General features: G+C 42.6%; 2 protein-coding genes across 2 annotated transcripts in view; both read right to left on the minus strand.

Annotated features, from left to right (window-relative positions):
* LOC139442502 (uncharacterized) overlaps window positions 1–21482 on the minus strand; it is a 41050-nt gene that overhangs the window by 13560 nt on the left and 6008 nt on the right. The gene's annotated exons all lie outside the window — the stretch shown is intronic.
* On the minus strand, window positions 784–6528 carry LOC139442209 (rhoptry surface protein CERLI2-like). The gene is made up of 2 exons (XM_071222994.1): window positions 6412–6528; window positions 784–1317 (listed from the first exon to the last, which is right to left on the minus strand). Exons 1-2 carry the CDS (start codon window positions 6526–6528, stop codon window positions 784–786), a joined length of 651 nt encoding a protein of 216 aa, XP_071079095.1.

A 21482-nucleotide genomic window follows, 5' to 3' on the forward strand; every position in this document is an offset into this window, starting at 1 on the left:
TCTACATCCGCTCCCCTGGTAGTCTTCCTCTCTATATCCACCCCCCTAGTAGTCTTCCTTCCAGACTCGATTATTTACAGACAGGCTGGAATGTTGCTGAGTTCGGCGTTAAAAAACAAAGAAAAAAACGAACAAACAAATAAGCCCAATAGTGGTGACAATCTAAGTTTTTTTGTGGCAGACAATGTCTTTTCTTTCGACAGTCTGAAATATAACTGTTTTTTTCACGATTTTCTGGGTCAATTTATTTTTTACGATAAAATCCAAGCACCGGCTCTCGTGAGTTGATAGAAATAAGGGTACAACTGTCGTAAATCTTTTTCACAGTATGGTTACAGTTCTGGCGCTAAGGGCGGTTTGTGCAGGCGAGCCCAGAGAATGTCTTCTCGCCCAAGCTATGGCCCATCGACATCAGACTGTGTCGGTAGGTGTATTCTGTACCAGTGATAAGAAATTTTTATTTAACAGGTTCCAAAGATAACAGTACATACCTCGTTCGGCGTTTATTGTATCGCCAACATGACAGAAACTGGCTTATTCGTTCATGTGAGGGTGTCTCAGTGGGATAAAAAGACTATCTACCTCTGTAGGAGGGTATCAGTATTAAATGAAGTGTCACGTTGCCCCTGGGGCAAATGATTGGGTCAGCAATAAGGAAAACAATATGTGTTTTAACTTTATCGCGTATCTTATTTGTTTATTTTATTGGTAGTTATAATGTCGGTTTATATAGGTTTTAGTGGTCTAGATTTACAATAATTGTTAGACTGTTACTGATGTTAATTAATTGCTGTTGCTGCTGCATGGTGATGATGATGGTGATGTCGGTGGCGATGTCGTTGGTGATGATGTCGGTGGTAATGATGTCGGCGGTGATGATGTCGGTGGTTGTGATGTCGGTGTGATGACGTCGGTGGTGATGACGTCGGCAGTGATGACGTCGGCGGTGATGATGTCGGAGGTGATGATGTCGGCGGTGATGACGTCGGAGGTGATGATGTCGGCGGTGATGACGTCGGAGGTGATGATGTCGGCGGTGATGACGTCGGAGGTGATGATGTCGGTGGCGATGACGTCGGTGGCGATGATGTCGGCGGAGATGACGTCGGTGGTGATGACGTCGGAGGTGATGATGTCGGCGGTGATGACGTCGGAGATGATGATGTCGGCGGTGATGACGTCGGTGGTGATGACGTCGGAGTTGATGACGTCGGAGGTGATGATGTCGGCGGTGATGACGTCGAAGGTGATGATGTCGGCGGTGATGATGTCGGCGGGGATGACGTCGGCGGGGATGTCGTCGGTGGTGACACCTCGCTGTAAATCCAGTACATGACCGTATGCTTTGAAAAACCTTCACAATTATGTCAATTGGTATGCTTGAACTCCGATCATATTTGACATAGTATACTAACACCATCACAAATGTCTATATGTGTTAAGTTACGGGGACACAGTATGTGGAGCAGATCAACACGTTTGTACACAAACTCTTCAATGCCTCTAAATACATTGACATTGTTCAGTTTCTATAGTTTACAAACAAACCGTCAACCAATAGTGCCCGTGGTTAGGAGATTCAGTAGGTGAGGTGAAAAGGGTTTGAGGTCTCGTCCAAGATGTTTGCACTTATATAGCGATGTGCAAGTGTGTGTGTGTGTGTGTGTGTGTGTGTGTGTGTGTGTGTGTGTGTGTGTGTGTGTGTGTGTGTGTGTGTGTGTGTGTGGTTGCTTGTACTATCCGGACTAATACCGATTTATAGTGCTAGCACACTGAGATACCATGCCGCAGTTTAACATGAATACCCAACTCAGTCACAGTATACTGACTCCGAGCAGACCAGTCCTTGTTTTAGCCCCTTAATGCCGAGCGCCAGACAGGGTAACAACAAGTACCATCTTTCAACGTCATTTGGTATGACGCGGCCGGGGATCGAACCCTGGACCTTTCGCTCTCCGGGCGGACGCTCTCCCACTAGACCACGAAGACGGTCAGAGGTTCAATAACGGGCAATACTTTCAGATTACTTTCTTCTCTTTTAAAATTCCGTGCTAAAGTGAATATAAGTGTTTTTAACTCTTTTAATTGTGTAATATATGCGGCAACGTGGTTCGACACATCTTCGTCACTTCTCTCTTTGAAGTGGATAAATATTTCCATCGTTGGTAATGCTGATAAATAGCGTTGAGATGTGAGGTCTCATATTGGCTTCGTGACTAATACCCGAAGTGACTAATACCTGCAGTGACAAATACCTACAGAACATATTGTGGCAGTGAACGCTCTATTTCGAGCACCCTGGCACACACAGGAGGCCGACTGTGGATTTAGAGTGCACTAATGCCGACACGGTACACGGTACACGGTACACAGAGTAAGGTATTTGAGATTTGTAGCGTGTCAATCATATGTAGTAATCAAAGGCTCAGAGAGATAGATGGTCGCGGTGAATACAACCAGGTAAAGCTCAAACAAAGATTTGCCCACTCGATAGGATTAGGAGAGGATAAATGTTATTTTTATCAAACAATGGATAGATTGCATGGATAACATGAATATCTAACTCAGACACAGTATACTGACTTCGAGCCGATCAGTCCTTGTTTTAGCCCCTTAATGCCGAGCGCCAGACAGGGTAACAAGTACCATCTTTTAACGTCTCTTGGAATGACGCGGCCGGGAATCGAACCCCGGACCTTCCGCTCTCCGGGCGGACGCTCTACCACAAAACCACGGAGGCGGTCTGCAAGTCTAGAGGCCAGGTAGATAGTACTGTTTTACAGCAAATAACATGGCGGGGCCTTGTCTATCAACGATCAAGTCTGAAAAAATATCAGGAAAATTGTTATCGTTATCAATAAAATAGTCTAAGATAACAAAATAAGTGGGCTTTGGACGTTTGCCCCAATTTCAAACAGCTGGATTTGGTCGAAATATGTCCGAAGTGTCACATTTTTTTCATTCGTCGCTGTGTGGATATCTGACTGAATTTCGTGACGTCATGACACACCAGGTTGACAGAAACAAATCTATACGGAAAAGAGCTTGAAATGGTAGAATGTACTTTGCTCGCCATATACAAGGGTTACGTAAAATACATATAACAGATTCGTTTATTGCCACTTTCAGTTAGTGCCCTGCTGCTGACACAAATACCCTACTTCTCACAAATTGTACATAGCAAATTATGTATTCGTGAGCACTGTAGGGCATGATTTCATTGCATTTACTCAAGTAATCTAAATAATGTATTGTAAATATTGTATTTGCCTATTTAAGATCTTCGGATTAAACTTTGGATGACGTTCGTTCGTTCGTTCGTTCATTCGTTCGTTCATCTGGTAAAATTAGGTTTTATAACTATAACATCTAACCTAACATCGAGCACATGATTGTTACATAGAGGTTATCACACGAATGTGTTTGAGGATGGTAAATATCCTGCATTAGGAATAAACATTGTATTTAGCGAGCCTTGGCGAGCTAAATACATAGTGTTTATTCCTAATACAGGATATTTACCATCCCCAAACACACAAGCGTGATAACCTCTTTATCATATAATGTCATTCTTTAATTCTGTGCTTCAAAATCACTTTCCCTCTTTCACAAACATTACCGAAACATTGCGAGTTTTCCTGGAATGCGCGCATTAATATTTATTACGTCACAGGGTAAGTGATGTGTCAGTCGGACAGTGACAGTAGCCAATATAGTTCCAACTGAAATCTGTTTCTTATACAGTGGCGAAGCAATATATACGCAAAACAACTATTGTTTTTATTTGCCTTTCGCGGCAATCCATCGGTCTGTCCGTAGAGTAACTGCCCTTTGTCAAAGGGAAGCTACTCTAACCCTAGTCTATGAGACGTCACGGCCACGGTCAGACGTTGTTGACCGTCGGTCTGTCATAACGTTGAGAAGTGTAGTCAGATGTACACACAGCGACAAAACGAAACAAGGTAACAATTCAAACATATTTGGTTCCAAATCCAACTATTTTAATTTGTGGAGAAGGTTTCAAGCCGCAGAGGTCTACAAGCACAGATATGGATACTGATCCCACTTGGCTAGGCCTCGTGCCCTCGCAAAATTGTTTCGAAATTTATATCTCCAAAGTTGCCAAAACTTATAAAATGCCTTAGCTACGTCACACTTAGACACTGATTTTCAGTATATTAGACTGTTCTTTTGATAATGATAGCAATTATCCCTGTAGTTTATCCAGATTCCCGATGGTTAATTCTGACTTGATCGTCAAATGACGAGGGCGACGCCATGTTTGTTTATAAACAGTGAAAGTAGTCCCTACTTGACCTTTGATATTTGCATCTCTATCCGCATATGACCCCAACGGATATCGTTTTTATCCGTTGGCTTTATCCTGCCGAGAAACCTACCCATTATATGATAAAATGATGTATCAAGAATAAATCATCATAAGAATGTATCAAGACCGAAACTGTGTCAGTATATGTCAACATCGAGCACATGATTGTTACAATGATGTATCAAGAATAAATCATCGTAAGAATGTATCAAGACCGAAACAGTGTCAGTTTATGTCAAGAAGGAATCCTTGCTCGAATGTTATCAAGAAGGAATTTTGCTCGAATGTTATCAAGAATGAATCTTGCTCGAAAGTTATCAAGAATGAATTTTGCTCGAAAGTCTGAGGTATTAATTTTTGTTCAAGTGTATTAGCAGTGAATCTCCGTTTGAATGTTTGAAGTATGAATCTTAGTTTCAATGTAACAGTACTATGCTCCTGACACATTTCATACGGCAACTCGTGTCATTCTTCCGGTGACAGACCTAGCAATCGAAAACCGGTCTAACCAGGTTCCACCGCCTAAATGTCGCAAGGCTGAGGCTTACTTCTTCTCTGAAAGTGGTCAGACCAGCTACACGCCTTGGATATAAGGGAATGAATCAGTTCCTAAACTGAAAAAAAACTGTTTCTAGCCACATGTACGTACAGATATTAATATATTGTTGGATTCCTGTACCTTTTGACTGAGGGTGTGAATTGGGTTTGACGCCAATTTTTTTAACATTATTCCAGTTATATCACGACGTGTCAGCTTAATGCGGGAGGAAAGCCCGAAGTGATGCAGGTCTCAGACGTTTACAACTTCGGTGCTGACAAACCCAGAAACATAATTGGGGCGAACCGAGATTCGAACCCACAATCATAGGTTTCTGGTGTGCCAAAGGGACGCAACTCTGCACAGCGAATCGCAGCGCATTAGATGACTGGGCCACCCGTGTCCCCCATTTTGACTGAGAACGACGTGTTGACGTCATAGGTAACGTAACATGCATAACTCTCTGTTATCTGTGGTGGCTAAGCCAGTGATCACAGTTTATGTACGTGTCTGAACACTGGGTGGTCGCAGTACTAATGACGTGGTTTCTAAAATGTATTTATTCATTTCACACTTGCTGGGTGTTATAGATGGGACGATACAGCGATGCATCGGTGGATCGCGATATTTCAGTTCCCGGTACAAGTATCGATCACTGTTGCACCCTAGGTAAAAAGTATCGATTCTTACCTTAAATGTATTTTTTGACAAATGTAGACCGCCTCCGTGGTCTAATGGTAGAGCGTCCGTCCGGAGAGCGGAAGGTCCGGGGTTCGATCCCCAGCCGCGTCATACCAAAAGACGTTAAAAGATGGTACTTGTTGTTACCCTGTCTGGCGCTCGGCATTAAGGGGATAAAACAATGACTGATCGGCTCGGAGTCAGTATACTGTGTCTGAGTTGGGTATTCATGTAAAACTGCGACATGGTATCTCAGTGTGCTAGCACTATAAATCGGCATCAGTCCGGACTAGTACAAGCAGCCACACACACACATACACGTGCATGCACGTCGCTATATAAGTGCAATAATATTGGACGCGACGTTAAACCCCATTTCACCTCACCTCACCTTTAATAAATGTTACACCTCACCTTTAAGAAATGTTACACCAAACACTAGAAAATTAGTAGTGAAAAAGTAAATATTGTCATCCATTGCGCCATACTTGACACTGCCAACTATACATCATCAGTGTGCCAGGTATTTGAATATCCTGTCTTTGAAAAATATGGGTTATGCACTACAGATACGAGCACAAGCAAGTATCGTAATATGTATCGGATCGAGAGCAAGGTATCGTGATACGTATCGGATACTGAGTGTACTGAAAAAAATGACACACAGCCGGTTACAACCATCAAGATCGCCCTTGGACCCAGAGAAAAAGATGACCATCTCAAGATCCTAAATGTGACTAAGCAGGAGCCACCATGTCAAGATCCCCAACGGCCCCGATCAAGAGTTCTGAAGATCTTCCGTGACTTTCGAGCAAAAGTCCGCCCCTTCAAGATCCCCTATGACCTCCGAGCAAAACCCCACCCCTTCAAGATCCCCCATGAACATCCAAACAAGAGCCGTCAAGATCTCCAGTAACCTCACAATCATCGATGACATCATGGCAAGAGTCAACCACTTCGTCATCTCCAGTGACCTCATAGTTGAAGCCAACAAGGCTGCTGTGTTGTGATGTCGTGAAGACAACGTGTCCCATGCACTCAGATCAACCCGGAAAGTGACAACTCATTTAAAGGCGGTCGTTCACTAGCGAAAGGTCCCTGGACATGCTATCTCACCCGGCGAGAGAACTACTGTTATCCGGGCCAGACAGGGTGCATGCATCCAGTGCATGCAAGATATGTATGCATGTACTAACCGAGTGCCTTTACATCTTGTGTGCATGCATTGTCTGGGGAGTAATCTGTTTTACACTTCATTATAGTGATATACCATAGGTGCCCCCGAACGAGAGCCCAAGAGGCCTGTTCCTCTGTGCAGTGATGACGTCAGAGATGAATATACGTAGCAAGACGCCCATAACACCGTTTGGAGACTATGAAACACATATTTCACAAGACTGTTACACAATACATGCGCTGTGCATTTAAATACAGCCGGAAAGAAGTACAAAGGTTGAACTACTCTATTTACAAAACTGCTGCAATGCGGCTATTTGACGGATTATATGATGATTATGATGATAATAATTATTTATATTATCATTTATCTTTATTATTATTATTATTATTATTGTTGTTGTTGTGTAATATCTTCATTTCTTCTCACCAAAACTATTTAAACAAGTGCTTTAGTGTGTACTTAACGTCGCAAAATTAACTGCCTTATTAATGAAGAAACCCAATACCACGCGCCCTACCCGGATAGAGTTAGTTAAAGGTGGTCGTTGACTCTCAAGTATTTCGGGCATGTCCTTATGGTGTGACTGTACGTCAAAGGTGACGTAATGAATACAACATGGCGTCCGCCTAACTATCTGGGACGTCTACTTAGATAGATAAATTATAATCACAGATGATGAGCCTTTAACTGGTAGCATCACGTCCACAAATCACGTTACGGCGTGTAGGCGATCACCCCTGAATATTGCAGTTCATCATCCGATCAAGTAAAGATATAATTTCGGAATTAAAATGTATTTATTTATCATTATTCTCCGTTATACACGCTTCAAGTATGTAGAACCTCAATATCGACGTCTATGAACAAGCAGTAATTATAGCATTGGTCCTATATATAGAACCACATTTGACTGCGGGCTACAAGAACCGTGAATCATGTTCCTATATATACATTAACTATATCTGTAGATGCAACATGATTGTTTATAAATCGTCAAGGAAAGGCACAAGGTCCATCCAATAGCTACCGTTGAACATATCTGATCCTAATTCAATACTTGTCGCAGTGCCCCTTTAACATAGCACGGTTTAAATCCGTGAACACTTGCGGGATCCGGGTAGAGGTGGGGGGGTGGGGGGGGGGGGGGGGGGGGGGGGGGTGAGGGAGAGAGGAGATAGGACATAGATTACGTAGTACGTAAACATCAGGACGAGACCAAGAAGGTCAAGCTCAAAGAATCCCCGCTCGTGCTAAACTTGGATGGGGATTTCCAGTCGGTCGACACCTATAAGCAGTACGAATTTTTGGACAGTGATTTACCATGAGTCACACAACCCTCAGGTGATTTTGAGATATTAAACATGTGATGAACACTCATCAATTATTGCTTCCTGGGACGAGATTAAACACACTTGTCAATACACACATCACACCAATACCACAGTTCAACTTATTATGAAGTTTGATACATGTTTTGAAGGCAACTGGAATATTGGTGAAATGCCCACTTTTGGACATAAAGTGAAGGGAAATTTAAACCGTATTTCTTGTGTAGGCATGATCATTTTTTTCAAATAAAGGTGAAAAGGCTATCGATAAGTAATTAAGTTATTAAAGTTCGCGATCGTGTTAAGCCATCAGGTAGGGTTCAAGGGAGCTAACTCGTGTCAGCCGTGACAGACGGCCCAATGCTGTTCCTAGATCGTATCTACAACACACAAACTGCCTAGTCACGCTTCGGTAATAAATTACACTACAGTAGCCAGGTAACTTCGTTAAACAGTTACTCTCCCGGCACTTCGTAATTGATTTGTAAAAACGATTTTACAGTTACAGTTACAGTTACAGTTAAAACTCGACATTTTTTTCGAGGGTTTAGTTGAACATGTAAATCCCGAGCGGTGCAAGATCATCAGGGCTGAGATGCTCCGAGCTGAACCCGACCTAGAGGAGTGTCTTAACCTATCTATGAATTGTCTACATGCATCCACTCACTCACTCACTTCCTCGCTCACTGCCCCACTCTCTCACGCCCCTTCTCTCTCACTCGCTCTTCTAGTCCTTTACTCAATCACTCACTCTCGCTCACTGTGTCACATCCCTAATCTATCATTAACCCTCCATCACTGACACTCCTACTCCCTTCTTCTCTCACTCTCTCACACTCCTACTCTCTTCTTCACTCACTCTCTCACTCGCTCTTCTAGTCCTTTACTCACTCACTCACTCTCGCTCATTCTCTCACATCCCTAATCTCTCCTTCACTCATTCTCACACGTCCCTAATCTCTCCTTCACTCATTCTCTCACTCTCTTTCTCTCTCCTTCACGCTCTTTTTGTCCTTTCTTTACTCATTTTCGCTCACTATCCTTCTTTCTCTCACCCTCATACTCTCTCCTTCACTAAATCTAGCGCTCTCTCTTTCACACTCCTTCACTCTCTCACCACCCTATCCTCTCCCACGCGAACTCTCTCACTCTATCCTTCTCTCTCTCATACCCCGACTCTCTCCTTCACTCCCTCTTTCTCCTACTCTTCCCTACTCTCTCCTTCACTCACACTCCTATCCTCTCCCTCACGAACTATCACACTCTCTCCTTCACAGCCCTACTCTCTCTTTCACTCCCTCTCTCTCTCCTGCACTCTCCTTCTCCAACTCTCTCATTCACTCATACTCCCTGGGCCACCTCCGTGGTCTAATGGTACAGCGTGCGCCCGAAGAACTGTAGGTCGGGGGTCGATCCCCGGTCGCGTCACACCAAAAGACGTTAAAAGATCCCTACCCTGCCTGGCGCTAAGCATTCAAGGGCTAAACCAAGGACTGGTCGGCTCGGGGTCAGTATACCGTATCTGTGTGGAGTATTCATGTTATGCCTCTTAGTAGGCTAGCACTATGAAAAAAAAGGAATTTGTCCGGACCAGTGCAAGAAGCCACAAACACACACACACGTGCTTGCACGTCGCTATATAAGTACAAAAATCTTAAACGCGACGTTAAATCCCATTTCACCCAATCTCACCTACCCTCTGTCCCTCACTCACTCCTACACTCACTCACTCTCTCACGATCACGACCCGTGAAGACCCGGGGGAACATAGGTCTTCAGCAACCCATGCTTGCCGTAGTAAGTGACTATGCTTGTCGTAAGAGGCGACTAACGGGAGCGGGTGGTCAGGCTCGCTAACTTGATTGGTGCAATGCCATTTGCTGGATCGATGCTCATGTTATCAATCACTGGATTGTATGGTTCAGACTCGATTATTTACAGACCGTTGTCCTATAGTTGGAAAATAGCTATGAGTTCGGCGTTAAACAACAAACAAACAAATCTCACGATCACCCAGAGTGACAGGCCTGCAACTGATACGCAAGTTGCAAGTTCCTCGGCGCTAATCAGGTGCTCTGGTCGGCTTATACGGTCACGTGACCCATTACTGTATTAACCTTGTCAATATCTGTTGACACGACAAGCGGTAGTTTACCTGTGTATTCAGAGTGAGCAAAGACACACCGTCGGTGTCAAATCACAGATGTACACTTGTCGATTTCATCACGATACAGGAATGGATACACCAGGCCCTTATCAAAGTCGTGTCAATTTCGGGGCTGAAATGACAGTCATAGTTTCTTCGCCAGATAACATGTAGGCCATGTATTCGATTACACGTAACCAACTACATGTCTGTATCACCATCGTGTCGACACATACATAAATAAAGTCTCGACAAAAATATAGACAGAGACAGATAATTGACTCATGTTTCACCTTACATATATACAAACCAAATACACATAACATACAATTTGCTAAAAAATCAACCACTCCACACGCAGTACGAAAGAAAATCAATAAAAAAAGAAAAAAAGATGCAAGATAAAATACTTTCAAATATATACGAAACACTTAGCTACGATATGACAGATTGCTTAATGATTAAGTTTATATGATGTAGGGCATGACAAGATAACACACAATTCTCTTTTGTGTTGCATCCATAGAAGAATATCATCATTCCACAGCGCAGGGTCTCATTCAGCTCGCTATGTGTTTATTGCAAATGAATTGTGGTCAATGTTGACGAGGGGGCACGGACGTCCCTTGGGCACGCCAGACACCTATGATTGTGGGTTCGAATCCCGCTTCGTCCCGATTATGATTCTAGGTTTGTCAGCACCATACCCGTGCTCGTGGGTTTCACCGAAGTGGTAAACGTCTGAGACCTGCATCATTTCGGGCTTTCCTCCCACATTAAGCTGACACGCTGTGATATAACTGGAATACTGTTAAAAGCGGCGTTAAATGAGGTAGGGTTGGTGCAGTGTTGTAGAATGTTTTGGGGGATAGCATGTGATTTAGCAACATTTTAACATTAGAAACACAACATTGAAACAGTTGATCACTTCAAAGCGTCTCTCGGTCTTTGATGTTGGGGGCGTCTCGATTAAAAATATTAAATGTTCAGTACTGCTACCTGTTATCGTATGCTTACAGCCCAGAAGTACCCATTAACGTTTTTGATATTCTTTGCACTCATAAAAAATTAATTCGATAAAACCTGCACGTGGTTGTTATTAATTTCTTTATTTAAAACCGAATAATTTCTTTAATGGTTGAAATAAACAGCTTTCGCTGACATCAAAGATCAAGCATTAATTATGTATCAGTTATGATGATGAAAGATGATACCGTCAACACGTGTATATGAGTTAAATCAAATTAAGATATTGTCCACATCGCGTCATCAAACGGATGGAAATCTTTGCTCAGTTAACCGTGACTTGAAACAAGGGACTACAAACTCCTTAAAATAGTCCTTTCACCCCGTGTAGACAGGCAGACAAGTTTACTTTTGTCATCACTCGTGCACTTTTGTCCAGGGAACGATTGATGATCGTGTATCAATAGCTTATTGCGAGTGATCTTTTCATTCAAAGGAGTCTTTGTGAATGGACTCCCGTCTTGGGATGACTGACAATAGGATTCTACAAATTAGACACTGAATAATTCAAGTCGCTTTATATTAGCAATTACTCCGTTTACAGTCGTATACTACCCCCAGTGGATTTCTTGACGCGTGTGTTTGGGCGATTACCATTGTGACAACGCTGTATGACACTGTCACAAGTGTACAAATAACTTTATCGACTGACTTTGTGCATTTCTAGGTGCCAATCATATTGATGTACATGCTGTGATCATTCAAATTTTTTGTTACAGTGTATACCTTATGGAATAATTAAATTACCTGAAAACTGCTCAAAAAATTATTTTCAAAACTATTAATATTCCAAGCCTAATGCTATCCCATTCATGTAAAAATCCTGTTCAATACACAATGACAATATAGTGACGGCGACTGGGCGTCTGTAAGATATTGACTATTTACGGCGACGATGACAATGATTATGATGATGATACAACATTCATAGCTCAGGTGACTACTACTGATGAATTTCCAGATTTGTGCGGTACTAGTTGTATATTTCAATCAAGAAACCAGGCGTAACCCGTTAGGATACAGAGGTGTTTCTCTACCCTCAGTTCCGTGTAAGATGTGTTCCGATATCTTTAATGTAAGATGGACTATATACATGGTTAGAAACACGAGACATACTTGTCGAGGAGTAGAACTGTTTTCGCTCCAAAAGTATATCTAGAGTTATTATTCCGCCATCAATAATTCAAAATTATTAAAGAAATCAACTTATGTATGCTTCGTTGATGTTTATGGTATAAATTATTACCACTCGTAATTATGGACATTTTTTCAGCGCGGTTCAATCCATCTGTGGAAATTTCACCTCACAAGAATACACTTCGTACCTAGACAGTTTCAACAACTACTTGTATCTGAATGTTTTTATTGAAACTATACCAAGGTGTCGCCGTAGTATATTGGATAAATTAAGATGCGGTACTCTGCCTTGGGAAATAGAAATTGGCAGATTTACACGCCCCAAAACACCTTAATTATGCAATTTCTGTGATAGAGACGCCATTGAGGATGAAGTTCATTTTCTTATCAGTTGTCAATTTTATTCTGACCTAAAATATAATTTATGGAAATATGTATTGACTGTAAATCCATTTTGTAGTCTTCTGTCGACCATCGACCAGACTGGGAAATAACAAATTTGTAAAGCCCTCAGCCGTTGGTTGTTAAAGTGTACGATAGACGTAAATATTCGTTGTTATGTAGTATTACGTAGTGTTTACCTACAGCTGCGCTATGCTATTTTACTATTGTGTATAAGAGTAACACGAATATCGGTGTTTATAGTATTGTCATGCTTGTGTCTCGTAATCCATTTGAACGGATGTTATACATTTTATCAAGTGTTATTGTGTAACAGGTGTCGATATATATAACATGTGACACATTGATCAAATATTTTTCCTTTTCTCGTTCTCTCGCTACTTCTGCGACTCACACACGATTATCATATATACTCATGCAAATCACGTGCAGCGCCATCCATCAGAGAGTTTATTAACACCTGTCCGCGGGAAAACACCAAACACAGGTGTAAGTAGTGTACGAATGGCTGCAAGTCTATTGATATTCGCCAACCTGTGATTAGATAACATCAAGCGGCATTCAGTGGGACTATTTCAAGTCTCTTAAACCAATTAAAACGCTATTTAGCTGCAACACGTGTCTCGGGTCATTGAAGTTGCCGATTTGTTGAAATGACGACAATCTTAGCGTTTCAACTGTATGAAGTTGTCGGAAATATAAATAAAGCTTACGTTAGTGGAGATTTGATTAGGTTGCGCAGCACAAAAGGAAATCTCTACCCCAGTCCGCTGATCACGTGTCTGTATTGATGGTATATGGCAACGCCTGTGCCTATTCAGTGGGAAGGTTGTATGAGCTAAGTGTTCTTGTTGGTGAATAAGGGAAAGCTATAAACTTTGATGATGTGATTGTCGGGGAGGGGAAGGGTTAACAGGGGGTGGATACGACCGGGGTGGTGGAATAGGGAGGGGTAGCTGTGGCTGGAGAGGGGGGTTAACAAGGATGCGGGGTGTGGGGAGGGGTAAGCCGTGTTGATGTGAGGTGTGATGCGGTTTACCGTTGTGCTCAAGACCATCGCATTTCTACAGCGATGTCCATGCATGTGTGTGTCTGATTTGTTTGTTTGTGTGTCTGCTTTGTTTGTTTGTTGTTTAACGTCGCACTCAGAAATATTCCATCTATATGACGGAGGTCTATAAATAGCCGAGTCTGGACCAGACAATTCCAGTGATTGATATCATGAGCATAACACAATTGGGATACGATGACATGCATCAACCAAGTCAGTGAGCCTGACCAACCGATCCCGTTAGTCGCCTCTTACGACAAGCATAGTCACCTCTTACGGCAAGCATGGGCTGCTGAAGACCAGTTCTCACCCGGATATCCACTGGGCTGTGTGGCTGCTTGAACTAGGCCGGTACATTACCGGTTTCATAGTGCGAGCTGTCTGAGATACAATGCCGCAGTTTAACATGCATACACATCTCAGACATTGTATACTGACTGACCTTCCGCTCTCCGGGGAGACGCTTTATCCACCAGACCACACATGGTTTGCCAAACAAACAATTACCACTCATTAACAGAAAATCTTAAAATGCAGGCAAAGAGGGTTTGGGTGATCCTGGATGATAATGATGTTTATTATTATTATTATTATTATTATTATTATTATTATTATATTATTATTATTATTACCATCATTATTATTATTATTATTATTATTATTATCATCATCATCATCATCATCATTGTAGTAGTAGTAGTAGTAGTAGTAGTAGTAGTAGTAGTAGTAATAATACAGATATATTTTTTGTAAACATGCATTTATTTTCAAATAATTATATACCTACTTCAAATGTCTTCATTTCTTCTCTACAGAACTATCCAGACAAATGCTTTAGTCACGTTAGTGTGTTCTCGACATCGCAACAATAACTGCCATTACTACATTAACTGCAATTCCACGCGCCCTGCCCGGGTAGAATTGGTTCATTCATTCTATGACCAATCGATCATTGTTGCTCATGTTATGTGAAGCATCGATCGCTCTCCAACACCCTCATGTCAATCAGGGTTTTAAACAATGTCAATTCCATGTTTCAATTATATGTACCTCTATTGCTTGTTGCGCATTGTAAAACTATGTACATTTGTACGTGGGACAATGGCGTCAATACAATAAATAGAACTGAATATAGGAATATGTATATTATTAGTTATGGTGTCTTCAGTTGCCGTACACCGTGTCATATAAGGTTAGCAGAAAAAGTATTGGCAAGGCGTGACGGTATACTGTCTCATATTAGGTCAGCAACAACCGTCTTGTATTTTCACTGACGGAATACGGTGGTGTTAGTAGTTCTGCTCTCTGATTGGTCAATCTCACTTTGAGGCATAATAACAGGAAATATGTAAATCAGCATTGCACATGCGATGTGAAGCAAAGATCACTAACTCCCTCATCTACTTTAAGGTTGTTTGGCTTATAGCTATCATGTGTAAAGTACATTCTACTTAATCATTAATGGCATGCACACTATCGAACTTGGATGAGAAATGATCTCCTAGTCAATACTCTGTCGCTTATATTACTGTAATTAAATCTAGGAAGCCATACATATACTGACATTTTCCCCATGATAAAACTGTTGCACGACAGATCAAATTTGCCCATTAATTATCATCCTACAGATTAACGGCACAATTCAAATTTCTATGACATGTCGCAAGTTTCCGAATACGATTTAGAAGCGTCCGGTGTCAACCATCCCATATCCTATGTACAAATCTGTTGCCATCGTCAGCTCCGATGTCGCACACCTGCTCAGCGTGTGTGTCCATCGCCACATAAACCCATCCACCCACTACACGGCTCGTAAAGGATAACTGTTTCCACCGAGAGGTCATAACCTCGCCCAATTATACTGATATTCTCATATCCCTGGTGTGAGCATTTAAAAATGTATATCGCTCCTGAAAATTGAATAACAGGCTGGCAACATATGTCTAAACACAGGTGACAAGTTCAGCCCCTGACTCGGGACGAGGACTGGAATTGTTGGTAGCTGATGAGGTAAGACGAACGCTCGCTCTATGAGGTCAGACAACGCTCGTTCTATGAGGTTGTCACGCATAATTATCTTTATTTGCCCAGCGGGTCAGTCAGTTGGTCAACAAATTATTGATATTTATGTTTCAAGCTTCATAATTGTTTTGTTATCATGATGAATGAAACCATAGGCTGTACAAGCAGCGCGACAGAGGGAGAGTCAGTGTTCGGCCACCACAAAATATTGCCCCCTGTGGAATTGTTAAATAAATATACATTGTTTGATTATTTCAATCACCGCTGCAGGTGACCGATTAGTCTCAAACAGACCCTGAAACAATTATATCTATACATGTCTATGATGTTTGGCAAGTCTAGATTACTGCAATATCTGAAAAGGAAGAAATTCTCTGGGCTCCTTTTTAATATATTTTATAACTATAATTTAACAACTTTTATTCTGTATAATATGTTCATTTCAGACTCTAAATTTAGATGTTAGTCTAGTGACTGATCTACAGTTTGTTAATCACGTAAGAAAATATTTAATGGGTGAAAAATAAGAACGCTTTAGTTGTAATTGCGTTTTACTGATTTCTTTAATTGCGTTGTTTTTTATATGATAACATTTTGCAAAGCTGTAGGGGCTGACACAATTCGTTGTCTATGTACGTTTATGTATGATACTTTTCGTTTAATTCTCCATATAAATTCGAATCAGAGAATAATCATTCTCAATTATCCACCGAAACAGATTGCGGATGAAAATAATATGAATGGATGACTGAACAGCTTTGTAGTTACTCATAATATGTGTTGTAGAGCGCTAATAACACCATCCACGCTCTCATGACAACAGTTATCTCGGTTAACGATCAGTGAACATTGCTTTGAATGCGTTTACCAAGCCCTTGGGGCATATACAAGCAGTTGCAAGTAGGCTCTGGGTGCACATTTCCTACACACCCCACCGGGTACCCATTCGCTGCTGGATGAACAGAGGCACATTTCGAACAAAGTCACTTGCCTCAAGAGATACAATATGTTTATAACAGGTGTGGCCGTGAAGCACTAGATTTACATACAGTCACTGAAATGATCATATCTTACAGAAAATCGCTGTAAAATTAACTTAATAAAAATACAGTAGAACACGGATATAACGAACTACAAGGGACCAGAGAAATCAGTTCGTTATATCCGTTGTTCGTTATACACGTTTTAGCTCGGTTCCTGTTCCCTGTAGAGAGTTCGTTATGTACGTAAATTGTATATGATATTATATAGGAGATAAATCGGGGATTTTTTAACAGTTCGTTGTATCCGTTTGTTCGCTATATCCGGGTTCGTTATATCCGGGTTCTACTCTATAATAAAATGGAACCCATTTTTTATTTGTACGAAATAATTGTCCTCTTTCTCTGACTAGAGTTTCATGTAATTAACATCTTCATTTAAAAAAAAAGAAGAAGTCTACTATCTATAGTATCTCCGGTCGGTGCACCGAGGTGTACCTAATGGACAACAGAGGGGGTATTAAGTGTAGCCTGCAGACTGTTACACTTGAGTTCCCATGTTGTCGTGACAGGAGTTAAATACCTGACTCTGTTTCTTGTTCGTGGAAGCTATTGTTGTGCGGTTTACGCAGACCAATTCCCTGTTTTTGTCAACAAACTGTGTTACACAGAAAATACACACAATAGGAAGAAAACCTGAGTCATTCTGACGTGAACAGTTGAAGCAGGCTCACGACGAGATGACACGTGCTTGATGTTTCATGGTGGCTGCTGTCGACTGTATCGTATTGCGTTATCAACACCTGTCAATCAAATATGAGCGCTGCTGATGCTGAGGTAATCACCGATCTGTGACGACAATAGTAATAAATAATGTTAAAACTATAGTAATGATAATAAAAGTAGCACCACCCCCCCCCCCCCCCAAAAAAAAATAAAAAATAAAAAATAAAAAATAAATAAATATATATATATATACATATATATATATATATAAGATATAAAATAAAAAAATGAAATTTTTTTGGGTCAGATTCCTATATTTAACTTCACGGTGCCGACAAGAATGCAGCACGGACCGTTCCTTAATATCTTCTTTTAAATCATGTATCGAATTATGGAATTTACGTTAATGTGATGTTTTGTAAATGTACTATGACAAAATACGACCACTTCAATATCGCAACGCTCAACATAACCGAAGCGCATGGATCCGTGTGCATTCAAGGGATTTCTCAACTCCCTGAGGATCATAAAAATTATACAGACCTAATTCAACATTGCATGCTGTGTGTTGATTATTTCAGTCTTTCATACGCTTTGACACGTCCGTGGTGTAGCGGATAAAGCGTCTGACCGGAGAGCGGTGTTCGATACCACGCCACGTCATATCAGAAGACGTTAAAATTTGTTGGTTGGTTTGTTGTTTTACGCCGCATTCAGCAATACACCAACTATATGACGGCGATCTGTAAATAATCGAATCTAGACCAGACAGGAGCATCGATCCACGCAATTGGGATCGATGACATGCTTCAACCAAGCCAGCGTGCCTGACCACCCGATCCCGTTAGTCGCTTCTTACGACAAGCATAGTCGCCTTTTACGACAAGCATGGGTTGTTGAAGACGTATTCTATCCCGGATCTTCACGAAGACGTTAAAAGATTGTACTTTTTCAGACCTGTGAAGATCCGGGTCAGAATTGGTCTTCAGCAACCCATGCTTGTAAGAGGCGACTAACAGGATCGGTGGTCAACTATCTAATCCACTTGAAGCTAAGCGTTCATACAACGTCGTATTTCTAAACCAGTGGTGACTTAAAGTTGTGAAAAACGTGGCGTGGGTCCACTGAGCCACAAGCCAATAATATTTTGATAAAGATGTTTCTTTAAATGTATGTAAAATGTTAACAAAGTCTTTTTTACCACCGTCTTTTTATTCAGTAGATTGTAAAATTTCTTATCAAAATATTGTTATTAATATTAATATTGAGATCTGATTATCATTATTTTGACTGGACGAACGTATCCGAGCAGGGTATTCATGTTAAACAGCGGCATGGTATCTCAGTGAGCTAGCACTATAAAACCGGCATTAGTCCGAACTAGTACAAGCAGCCACACACACGTGCATGCATGTCGCTATACGAGAGCAATAATCTTGAACGCGCGTCAAACCCCATTTCACCTCACTTCTCAGCAAGACGTATTAATGTCTTCTCGGCTGTCTACCCGGCCCCGTGGGCGACCTGCAACGACGTCTTTCAGCACAAAACCCCCCAGGAGACATTTCCAATGTGTTTATCACATATTTATACGACCGTTAACCAATGTAATTCAGTGTGATGAACAATTCTCAGTCTGTAATGATACTTTACGGGTGTAAGGCTTGCACGAGGACTCAATGCATGGCAACTTTTTCAGTGTTATGGCTCCTCTTCACCGCGGAAGTAGGTTTTGTTGAGGAGAATGTGATTATACATAAACATCACATGACGTTCAGTGTGATTCGGCATGTGACCAAGCATACAATTGATTTCAATGGCAGATACGCCAACTGGCATTGATAACAGCCCCCATGAGGACACTCGAACACGGCAATCACATGGACAGAGTGCACGACGCTGCCATCACAGGCGATTAGGGACGCAGCGTGGGCTGCTGGGACATTGGGTGTAGACTTGACAGTTGGGACCTGGGGTCTTGACTTGGCTACTGGGACCTGGGGTCTTGACTTGACTACTGGGACCTGGGGTCTAGACTTGACTACTGGGATATGGGGTCTAGACTTGACTACTAGGACCTGGGGTCAACAATTGTCTACTGGGACCTGGGGTCTAGACTTGACTACTGGGTCCTGGGGTCTAGACTTGACTACTGGGACCTGGGGTCTAGACTTGACTACTGGGACCTGGGGTCTAGACTGGACTACTGAGTCCTGGGGTCTACCGGGGGTCTAGACTTGGCTACTGGGACCTGGGGTCTAGACTTGACTACTGGGACCTGGGGTCTAGACTTGACTACTGGGACCTGGGGTCTAGACTTGACTACTGGGACCTGGGGTCTAGACTTGACTGGTGGGGCTTTGGGTTTAGACTTGACTACTAGGACCTCGGGTCTAGACTTGACTACTAGGACATGGGGTCTAGACTTGACTACTGGGACCTGGGGTCTAGACTTGACTACTGGTATATGGGGTCTTGTCTTGACTACTAGGACCTGGGGTCTAGACTTAACTGTTGGGGCTTGGGGTTTAGACTTGACTATTGGGACATGGGGTCTAGACTTGACTACTAGGACCTGGGGTCTAGACTTGACTGGTGGGGCTTTGGGTTTAGACTTGACTATTGGGACATGGGGTCTAGACCTGACTACTAGGACCTCGGGTCTAGACTTGACTACTTGGACATGGGGTCTAGACTTGACTACTGGGACATGGGGTCTAGACTTGACTACTGGTATATGGGGTCTAGTCTTGACTACTGTGACCTGGGGTCTAGACTTGACTACTTGTATATGGGGTCTTGTCTTGACTACTAGGACCTGGGGTCTAGGCTCAACTGTTGGGGCTTGGGGTTTAGACTTGACTATTGGGACCTGGGGTCTAGACTTGACTACTAGGACCTGGGGCCTAGACTTGGCTACTGGGACATGGGGTCTAGACTTGACTGTTTGGACATGGGGGTCTAGACTTGACTATTGCGACCTGGGGTCTAGACTTAACTGTTGGGACATGGGGTCTAGACTTGACTACTGGGACATGGGGGTCTAGACTTGACTACTGGGACATGGGGATCTAGACTTGTCTACTAGGACCTGGGGTATAGACTTGACTGTTAGGACCTGGGATCTAGACTTGGCTGTTGGGACCTGGGGTCTAGACTTGACTGTTGAGTCCTGGAATCTAGACTTGGCTGTTTGGACCTGGGGTCTAGACTTGGCTGTTGGGACCTGGGATCTAGACTGCCGGACCGGGGTTATAGACTTGACTACTGGGACCTGGCGTCTAGACATGGCAAGATTTGACTACTGCGACCTGGAAATCAAGTGACCACAACAGGAATCAGGTGGCTACAGTGGGAATCAGGTGGCAACAATGGGAATCAGATAGCTACAACGAGAATCATGTGGCTACAACGGGAATCAGGTGACCACAGCGAGAATCAGGTGACCACAACGGGAATCAGGTGGCTACAACAGGAATCAGGAGGCTACAATGGGAACCAGGTGACCACAATGGGAATCAGGTGGCTACAACGGGAATCAGGTGACCACAACGGGAATCAGGTGACCACAACGGGAATCAGGTGGCTACAACGGGAATCAGGTGGCTACAACGGGAATCATGTGGCTACAACGGGGATCAGGTGACCACAACGGGAATCAGGTGGCTACAACGAGAATCGGGTGACCACAATGGGAATCAGGTGACCACAACGGGAATCAGGTGGCTACAACAGGAATCAGGTGGCTACAATGGGAATCAGGTGACCACAATGGGAATCAGGTGACCACAACGGGAATCAGGTGGCTACAACGGGAATCAGGTGACCACAACGGGAATCAGGTGGCTACAACGGGAATCAGGTGGCTACAACGGGAATCAGGTGACCACAACGGGAATCAGGTGGCTACAACGGGAATCAGGTGGCTACAGTGG

Source organism: Haliotis cracherodii, unplaced genomic scaffold (genome assembly GCF_022045235.1).
Source record: "Haliotis cracherodii isolate W230 unplaced genomic scaffold, xgHalCrac1.p SCAF_5, whole genome shotgun sequence".
NCBI lineage: Eukaryota > Metazoa > Mollusca > Gastropoda > Lepetellida > Haliotidae > Haliotis > Haliotis cracherodii.